At 57.1% G+C, this 9,642-nt stretch overlaps 1 protein-coding gene across 1 annotated transcript in view; it reads left to right on the top strand.

The window, feature by feature from the left end:
- FAM222A (family with sequence similarity 222 member A) overlaps positions 1-9,427 on the top strand; it is a 51,597-nt gene extending 42,170 nt beyond the window's left edge. Inside the window, exon 2 of the mRNA XM_077834603.1 lies at positions 8,184-9,427. Coding sequence (XP_077690729.1) covers positions 8,184-9,427 — 1,244 coding nt within the window. The remainder of the gene's footprint in view (positions 1-8,183) is intronic.
- Positions 9,428-9,642: the final 215 nt, after the last annotated feature.

The following is a 9,642-nucleotide window of genomic DNA, read 5'->3' on the forward strand; positions in this document are numbered from 1 at the left end:
AGCTTAACAGCGTGCCCCCCCCAGGATATGGGGTACTCCTCTACGTGCCCTGGACTGGCTGGTGTTAACAAGATAAATCAGCTCTGTTTTATTTGGGGAGGCAGGGGGGCTGGGCGTCAGGCAGCCTTTGGGAACAAACTTGATCAATCCCAGGACCTGTGGCAGGAATCTAGGTATCCAGGCCTTGCCCTCTGACCTCAGCGATTGACCTTCCCCAAGGCAGCAATCTGTATATCACGACAGTAGCTCTCTGAGTCTAAGAGCCGTAGCGCTGCAGAGATGGGCTCACAAGCGGAGAGCTTAGACCGCTGTCCTAATTCTGCTCCCAATGCTGTCAGCCTCTCCGTTCCCCACCGTGTCCTTCGGCCACACAGCAGCAGGGGCCGCTCCTCTGTCCTGCGTTGCTGGGCATGCCTTGTGGCACAGGGAGAGTTCTTGCATGAAGGGCCTGTTTATGTCCCCACCTCCGTTATCCGCCTTGGGAGGTGAGGGTGCACCCGTCCCAGCCCCGAATGAAGGTTGGGACAGTCGTGTACTTCCCTGCCTTGTCCACTGGGTTAAAGGGAAAGGGGCCTTTCCTCTCGTTAGCCAGCTCACTTTTCCCATACCTGCCGGCGGGCCCCACTGATGCCGGAGCAGCCCTTCCATTTTGGGAACGGAGCTGCAAGGACACTTCCCAGTCATGTAGAACGATTTCTCCATCTTCATAAAGTATGAGTGAAATGCTTATACGCTGTCTTTTTCCATGCCATTGCTTCTACTGGAATTGAGTGTGTGCAATTGCATTTTGAGCCCAATGCATCCTCCGCTCTGCCTGCCCCACACAGCCAGAACCCCAGGGGCTGGACTATCTCCTGTGATTTGGATAGTCCAGGGGAGACATTACAGTGCTGCACAGGGACCGGTTTTCTAGTGCCTTCATTATATGGTGGTATGCGCATTCCAAAAAAGACTCCCCGTGGCTTTAAAAAAAAAAGGGTTTCTCAGCATGCTCGGAAAACAGATTTTGTGAAACCATGTCCTCCTGGCTAATGTCTCTATTACGTGGGATTGCTGTTCCACTTCCACCAAACTGCTCAGCCTCATTTTTAAGAGTATTTTAATAGTCCTTTACTCTGCGGTTTGTACAATTACCAGCGATAGTTAAAGGAAAACCATGTCCTGGAGCAGGTGACGTGGCCCAGTGCCCTGCGTGCCGGGACGGGATGAAATGTGGACAACGTGTGTGTTTGTCATTGAAAAGCAAGGTCCTGTCTTGGCCATGCTGTTAGTGACATCCGAGCAGTGAAGGCTGACCCGCTCAGAACCTCGGCACTGGCCGTGGACCCGCCTCTGCACCTCTTGCATCTGCAGAAGCGTGTTGGACATCTCACCAGAGCCATGTTTCCTGAGACATTTTGGCCCTTCCGGTTCTGAAGAGAAACTCAGAATTTTGGGGGAGAGTTTTGTGTTTTGAGGCTTTCAGAAAGGTCCACTTTGAGTTTGACTTCAAGGTTTCCTGGAGGGCTGGGTCCATGGCCCCTACTAACCCTGTGTCCAGCCTGCTTCCCACCAGACCCAGACCCTGGTCTGATCGCTGTGGAATGCTGGGACAGTTAGATGGGACATCTGCAACTCTTAGTCCAGGCTTTGAACTCAGTCTCTCATTTCTATTATTAACCCACCACTGCAGCAGGTGGGAAGCTGGCAATGAGTCCCCTGGGCTCCTGGGGTGTGTCACACCCTCCCCCAGCAACTGCAGCCACTTTGAAACGTCTAAATAACAACAGACGTGTTGTGTCTGCTACATCTCCTGGTTAATTCCTGGGGAGAAGAGGCCATGGGATCTTTCAGACTGCTGGTGAGCTGAGCCATGTGCATTAGGCGTGGGGTCCCTGTAAGGCTTGCATTGCCCATGTGACGTGTTGGAGATCTTGCGGCTCAGAGTTTAGCTCCGGTGTCTTCCTCTTTCACCCCCTGACGGTGCTGTCACTCCTCTGGCTGGCCTCTGCGCCCCACCTGGAGTCATTGGAACACGATAGTTAAGCTGCTGGTAATGGAGATTTGATTCTTCTGGCAACCCCCAGGGAACCTCCTGCTGGCTTGTAAATCTGCCTTTGCTTGTGGGAGACTGGTAGAAGGCTGCCCTGCTCTAGGCGGGCCCCAGAAGATTCTCCATGCAGCGAGAATCGAGTGGTCCTGCAGGGCAATGTGTTTTGCTTCTACCTGAATCTCATGGGAACCGCGGTGAGGCTGAGGGTCAAATTCAGGCTTGGTGCAAGCTAGTGCTGCTGAGGTGTGAATATGGTCCCTGGGTCTCCAGGATACGAGTATTGTGTATTTATATTAGAATAGCACCTCGGGGCCCCGTTGCACTGGGCTCTATATGGGCACACAGTAGGAGCCAGCCCTGCCCCCGAGAGCTTGCCAGCCTGAGTAGACAATACAGACGGGAGGGGAGGGAAAAGAGGCGCTTTGTCTGGCTTGCTCAAGGTCACCCGGCAGATCAGTGGCAGAGCCAGGTCTCCGTACTCCCGGCCCAGTACCCTCTCCTCTAGGCCACACTGCCTCTCCTAAAACGAACCCTGCTTTCCCTGTGGAATCGAAGAGCTCCACGTGTGGCTGAAACCGCCTTTGTGCCTCATGCCGGCACTGAAAGACCTAGTGTAAACGTGCTAATGGTGAAGGGGAGCAGGTGGACGTCCCTGCGGGGCCAGCCGCCTCGCGTATACCACCCAGCATACCGCCCCCTGCACTGAGGGTGACTACAAGGGAGTTCCGTCTCCAGGGCCCATTAGGTCCTTGACCCCTCTGCTGAAATAGACCAAAAACCTCTCCAATACCACAGTGGTTTGTGTGACATTGACACCGGTTCCTCTAGGGGCGGGTCTAACTGAGACCCCCTCCCCGTCGCCACCTGGCCATCGCATGGTAGTGAGTTGGGGTCTCATTCAGCCACTACCAACCTGGGTCAGCTTCAAGGGGAGTAGAGACCCGGCATGCCTCAGCATGTACCCTGTAGAGCATGGTGCGTCCTGTCAGGAGTCGGGTATCTGCTCCAGAGCCTGGTAATTCTCACCTGTCTCAGCCCAGTGCCCGAGAGGAAACTTCCCTTTCGCAATGTAACGATGGAAAAAGCTTGCCCCAAGGCCGGAGGTTGCTGTTTTGTGTAACTCACTCAGAGGTCAGAGCTGTGGTTGGATGACCCTTGTGTCTCACAGGAGAAGGCCGGCAGCTATCTAAGCCTGAAAGGGTTTAGTTTATGAATGACTCAGTAGCAACCATCATTTTCTGCCTTCTTGTGTGTGTGGAGATTTTAAACACCTAATTTATTCCATCTATTAGATAGATTTTGTAGATTTAATCATTTTCACAGTTGGTGGCTCATTGGATACTCAAGATAAACTCCAAATGAAAGTATAATGGGTACGACAAATGAGTTTTCACACCAGAATGGCAGAAACTTGCTTGGGAAAGAGTTTGAGAGGAACAAAAATATATACATATATAATTTTTTTTCCTGCAGTGGCTTTTGCTGACTATAGTAGGTTACCACAGTTAATTTCACCAGTTTTGTTCATCTGTAAAATTGCATAAAAGTGACATTTTTGTGCTCATTATAGGAAGTGCTGATTTATAGCTAGTAAATGGAATGCTTTTCCATTTTTGGTGAGATTCTCGTAGCAGCGCAAAGCACCCATGAAATTGCTTGTATAATGTAGTTTAAATCCAATCTCAGAGAAAGATCCCCCCGTTGGGTAAAGTGACATTTCCATTCTCCACACTGAGTTTATTTTAGGCCACTTAGAAGTGACTTTATAAGAGAAAGGGGGCAGGTTTGCGCTGTGACCTCATTTCTGCCAGGCTGAGGTACAAAGAGCACTCAACGGGGATTGCTTGCGAGAAGCTCCCTGAAGCCTGCTGCTGGGTGTTGGGTTTGTGCAAGTTGTTTCTAAAATTGACCCAGAAGAACTTTCAAGTGAGGAGCCTCAAACTGTCCAAGAAGAAGAGATGATTGACTGTGAAATGATCAGGCAGTAAGATGAGCAGAAGCGAGAGCAATGCGTTCCCGAAAAACTGAATAATACCTCACTAGTCAGGTGCAGTGGGGGACTGCCAGAGGGCAGGAGAGAGAGGCACAGGCATGAATATGTGCAGTTAACATGCAGGGGTGGAAACAGCTGCCTCCCAGGTCCTGTGGAACCTTGTTTATCTGCCTGTCATGGGCAGTTCTGCTACACCTCCCACGCTGGGCTCTAGATGCCAGATGCAACTGGGGCATGTTCCCCCAATACACTGTCATTTACTGCCCCCCTTATCCAACCTCCATGTTTCCTGGTTACGTCCCCATGGGCCACTTGTATTTCCTCTGGAGTCCACATTCTGCCCTGGTACAGGGGGCTGCAGCTCTACCCAAGCCAATTCAGGGCCATGAAGATGGCTGTAGGGAAGTACAGGGAAAAGCCCCCAGCTGCTGGGGTGGGAAATACAGGCTGTGCGTGTCTTCTCCCTTCGGAGGCAGGAGCCTTTGCTACTGGGGTGCTGCTATTGGCAGGAGCCATCAGACCCCCCCAGAACACAAGGCCCCGAATGTTGGTTGGTTGGGGAGGGGATCAGGCACCCTATTAATCTGAGATCTCTGTCCTTGGCAGCCTCATTGGGTCAGCCTTGTGAGATGTTGGGCAGCTCCTGGGTCTAGTGCGGCCCTGGGGGTCACAGTGCATTCTCCTTCCCATGCGGGGAGCAACAAGGGTCTCTGCTGTGGGCCCAAGGCCTGTTCATCGCCCCGCTCTCCGTTCAGATGCAGCTTGTCCCTGTGGAGTGCACCATCGTGTTTCCAGCTGCTGGTGGCTTGGAAGCTGCCAGACTGGCTGATGGCACACCTGCGGCTGGGTCACCCATGCCAAAGAGGTGCTCCTGGCTGAGGGCCACACGGGCAGCTTGCCAGCTGCCTGAACAAGGCCCCAGTGCAGTGGAAAGGCTGCGGGTAGCCATGGCCCCCAACCTGCAGCGCAGAGGAATGACCGCTCCCAGCAGTGCCCCATTTATATGCCTCAGTGCACTGAGGAATGCAGTGCCCCATTTATATCTGGTGGCTGCATGGCCTGTCACAAGATGATGGCATCTGATGGGCTGCGTTAGGCCACTCCAGGTAGGGTACGGCAAGAAGCCTAGTGAATGCAGCTGAGTCTGGGGCGAGGGGGCTTGTCATGGAGGCGCCCGCCTTTACTTCCCCTCTTGCTGACTAAGCAGCAGGCTCTGCCCTTCCAGCGCTTTCTGTTATCACCCCACTTCCTCACCTCCCCTTAGCCTCCTCCCAGCCCAGCCGCCCGAGAGGGACACGGCTTCCTTTGAGGTTTCACTCAATCAAGAGCCTGATGAGCCCCCAGCACGGTCTCCACTCCCAAAGCTCCTCGGAAATGCATTCGGCTCCAAGATTGAGAGAATTTCTTTTTGTTTCTCTCCAGAGCAGCTTCCCCTTACTGCTCGCGGGAACGGAGCCGGCCCCAGAGAGCCGGTTCAGAGGGGCCAGCAGTGCCCCGTCAGCCTAGAGCTGCTCACACGTCTTCAGCCTATTTGCCCCATGACTAGCTTAATGGCTGTAATCTTGTCTTCCCCAGCTGTGTGGCCCTAGCCCAAGTGGATGGCAGATAACAGATACCCGATCAAATTGCAGCTTTGCCTTGTTAACTTACTTTGAAAATGTCCATTTTTCCATTTGGATTCATCTCTTCCGTGCTGGGAAGGAGAATGGAGGAGCTGCTGGCTCTGGGGGCTGCATAGTGCCTGGCTGGGCTGATTCTGGGTCCCCAGGCCGTCCCTCTGCTGTGGGGGGGAGGGGATTTCTGCACACTCTCACGCTCTGCACTTGTAGCTCCTGCATTTCTGGGCTGGCAGGACCGAAGCCCAGCTCGGGATGGCTCCGTGACCAAGGCATCGCCCCTGGGCGGGAGCTGGGCACATGAATCTGCTCTCGCAGCTCCTGCCTGAGTGATCCATGCTGTAGAGATGCTGTTGGGGGAAGCTACTGGTGCAGGAGGGTGTCTGGGGTCTGTGGGTGGGGAGAAGGGGGGTGAGACACTGGGGGACATTTGGGGGGGCAGGTGAGTGTATATAAAGGGTGGGATTGTGGGGAATGACATGGGGCTGTTAAAGTATGAACGTGTGTGTCTGTGTGGCGAGGAGTCTGTGCGCTGTGTGCGAGGATTAGTGTGTGTGTGTGTGTGTCAGGAAGTGTAGGTGAGGCTGTTGCTGTGCACGCATGCAGAGGGGATGTGTGAGCACGCACGTTGCAGGGGGGTTGTGTGTGTTTGACAGTGTGCGCGCGTTGCGGGGGCAGTTTGCGTGCGCGCATCTGTGTGGCGGGAGTGCGCATTGCAGGGGGGCCATGGGTGTGCATGTGGAGGGGTGTCACGCACGTGGCGGGGGGGGGGGGAGTTGTGCGTGCCGATGTGGCCGGGTGTGTGTGCACACGTTGCGGGGGGGAGGTTGTGTGGGGGCGTGTATGTGATGCTGTGTGCATGCACGTGGCGGGGGGGGGTGTGCGTACCGGTGTGGCGGTGGGTGTGTGCGCACGTGTGGCGGGGGGGATTGTGTGTGTGTGCGCACCCGCGGGGGGGGGGTGCATGTGGTGAGGTGTGTGAGTGTGGCCGGGTGTGTGCGCACACATTGCAGGGAGGTTGTGTGTGTGTGTGTGTGTGCCCAGGTCAGGGGGGGGTGTGTGCCCAGGTCAGGGGGGGTGTGTGCCCAGGTCAGGGGGGGTGTCATGCACGTGGCGGGGGGGAGTTGTGCGTGCCGATGTGGCCGGGTGTGTGTGCACACGTTGCGGGGGGGAGGTTGTGTGTGTGTGTGTGTGTGTGTGTGTGCCCAGGTCGGGGGGGGGGGCGCCCAGGTCAGGGGGGGTGTCATGCACGTGGCGGGGGCGGGGGGGAGTTGTGCGTGCCGATGTGGCCGGGTGTGTGTGCACACGTTGCGGGGGAGAGGGTGTGTGTGTGTGTGTGTGCCCAGGTCAGGGGGGGCGGGCGCGCAGGTCAGGGGGGGTGGGCGCCCAGGTCAGGGGCGGTGTCATGCACGGGGCGGGGGCGGGGGGGAGTTGTGCGTGCCGATGTGGCCGGGTGTGTGTGCACACGTTGCGGGGGGGAGGTTTGTGTGTGTGTGTGCCCAGGTCAGGGGGGGCGGGCGCCCAGGTCAGGGGGGGTGTCATGCACGTGGCGGGGGGCGTGCGCGGAGAGGCGAGGGCTCTCTCTGAGGCGCCCTGGGCTCAGTGCTGATGCTCCCTCGAGCGGCTTGGACGGTTTGGGTGCCCCGGAAATTATTCTGCGCTCCCCATTCCTGACGGTGCAGAGTGAGCAGTTCCCATGGCAGCAGCGGCGCGGACGAACTCCAGTCCTGAGCATGAGCCTGGCTGGCTCCCGGTCCTGGTGCAGGGGCTGGGCCCGGTCTGGCAGCTCCTCCGGATTTCATTCGTAATGCCGTGCTCTGCAAAGGAGTAACAGCGCCGTACTTCTCATAACGTACTCTGCGGGGATCCGGCAGCAGCGCCAGGCCAGCCGCATTAAACGGGTGACGTGCCGCTCACCCGTGCACCAGGAGTGTGGTAAACGGGGTGGGTGGCTGCTCTCCAGCCCCGCTTGTTGGCGTGACGGGGAGAAACTGCAGGGGGCTGGATGGTCCAGCCGGTGCCAGCAGCCGACACTGACAAGGCGTGGGGAGGAGGCTAGCTGGCTGTTGGGGCAGGCTGCATTGCCAACAGTTGTGCCCGTAGGAGGCTGGCATGGCGTTTTGCCATGGGTACCGATGGCCCCGTCAGTGTCAGTATGTTAACCAGCAGGATGCCGAAATGAAGGATTCCCTTGTAAGTACTTCTGCATGCTCTCTAGCTCCCAAACCGTTTTCCAAACAGCAATTAACGAGGCACCTCGCAGCCCTTGTGAGACCTGGCGGCAGGTCCTCGTTTCACCGGGGGCTCGCTGATAGGAGGGGTGACTTGCCCAGGGAGCCAACATTAGGAGCAGGATGAGTCTGAGCGTCTGGTCCCTGGCTCTAACCACTAGTCGCGCCCTGTCCCTGAGCTGGGAATGGAACCCAGGAGTTGGAGCTGCCAGGGCCTTGTGCCAGCCATTGCTGCCGGGGCCTCTCGCCACATGCGTTTTAGTGCCGTTCCTGGCCGAGTCTAATGCTCTGCCCTCGTTTGTGTCTCGCAGGTGAAACGGCGGCCTCCATGCATTCCCCACGCTACCCCAGCCCAGCTGAACTGGACGCCTATGCACAGAAAGTCGCCAACAACCCCCTAACGATCAAGATCTTTCCCACCAACATCAGGGTCCCCCAGCACAAGCACCTTAACCGGACGGTCAATGGGTACGACACGACAGGGCAGCGCTATAGCCCCTACCCCGTGCATTCCAGCGGCTACCAGGGCCTCCTGGCCATCGTAAAGGCCTCCAGCAAAAGCATCGTGAAGAACTCGGAGGGCAAGCGGACTAAGATGTCTCCAGCGCAGGTGGCCATTGCCCCCTACCCAGTGTCAAGCACTTTAGCGCCAGGCCTCTCATGCGCCGGGCACTTGAATTATCACAGTACTCAGAAGCAGCTTGATGCTCCGGTCCCCCCAAACATGACCGTAGCTACGTCCGTCATCCCGCTCGCAGGCCGGAACCTGACCCTGCAGCAGTCCAACTTGCCCTCTATCCAGAGCATCATCTACCAGATCAATCAGCAGTGCCAGGCCCAGGGCTCCCAGCAGGCCTGCCAAGGGGTAGTGGTGACCAACCCCAGCCCCGCCAAGCACGGCGCGGCCAGTGGCTTCGCTAGCATGGCGACGGCGGGTGCTGCCGTGGCCTATGCCGGTGCCGTCCTGCCCGACTGCCGCAAAGGGGCAGAACTCGCCATAAGCTCCAACCCGGCCATGACCGTCGGCCCCAAGGCCGGCCTCTACCCGGATGGCATGGATTACCTTCTCTGGCAGCAGAAACAGCAGCAGCTCCGAATGTACAGCGGGGGCAGTGGAGGGGGGGGCGCCGTCAGCAAGTCCCCGGAGACATGTGCGGGGGTCTCACGCCCCTACACCCTGGCGGGCGCGGTGGAGAAGGTCAGCTCCTCCCCTTTGAACTGTGTGGGCATGCATGGCAACTTCTCGGTGGGCCAGTATTTTGCCCCCCCTTGGAACAGCATCTTGGTCACCCCCAACAGCGACTGTTACAACCCCCAGGAGCTCGCCAACGGGCACCGCGAGCTCGGAGTGCCCCCCTCCGATGGCCTGTCCAGCAAAACGCTCTGCAATACCTCCATCCTTAGCAGCAGCCTCCAGTCGCTGGAGTATCTCATCAACGACATCCACCCACCGTGCATCAAAGAGCAGATGCTGGGCAAGGGCTACGAGACAGTGTCTGTGCCAAGACTCCTGGACCATCAACACGCCCACATTCGCCTGCCCGTCTACAGATAAGAGCCTGACGCTGCTTTCCAAACAAAGGGCCACGGTGGGAACTTGACTGGTACCCGTTCTCCTCTCCGGTACCGCCAGGGTCTGTGGCAAAACAAAGCGAGGGCTGGGGAGGGAGGGGTTGGTTAACGAAAGGGGCTGGGGGCCCCAAAGACGCTGGAATTAATTGGGGTCGTTGAACTGGATACACCTGAAACCCGCTGGAAGCCACGGACGAA

This window comes from Eretmochelys imbricata, chromosome 15 (genome assembly GCF_965152235.1).
Source record: "Eretmochelys imbricata isolate rEreImb1 chromosome 15, rEreImb1.hap1, whole genome shotgun sequence".
NCBI classification, from domain to species: Eukaryota; Metazoa; Chordata; order Testudines; family Cheloniidae; genus Eretmochelys; species Eretmochelys imbricata.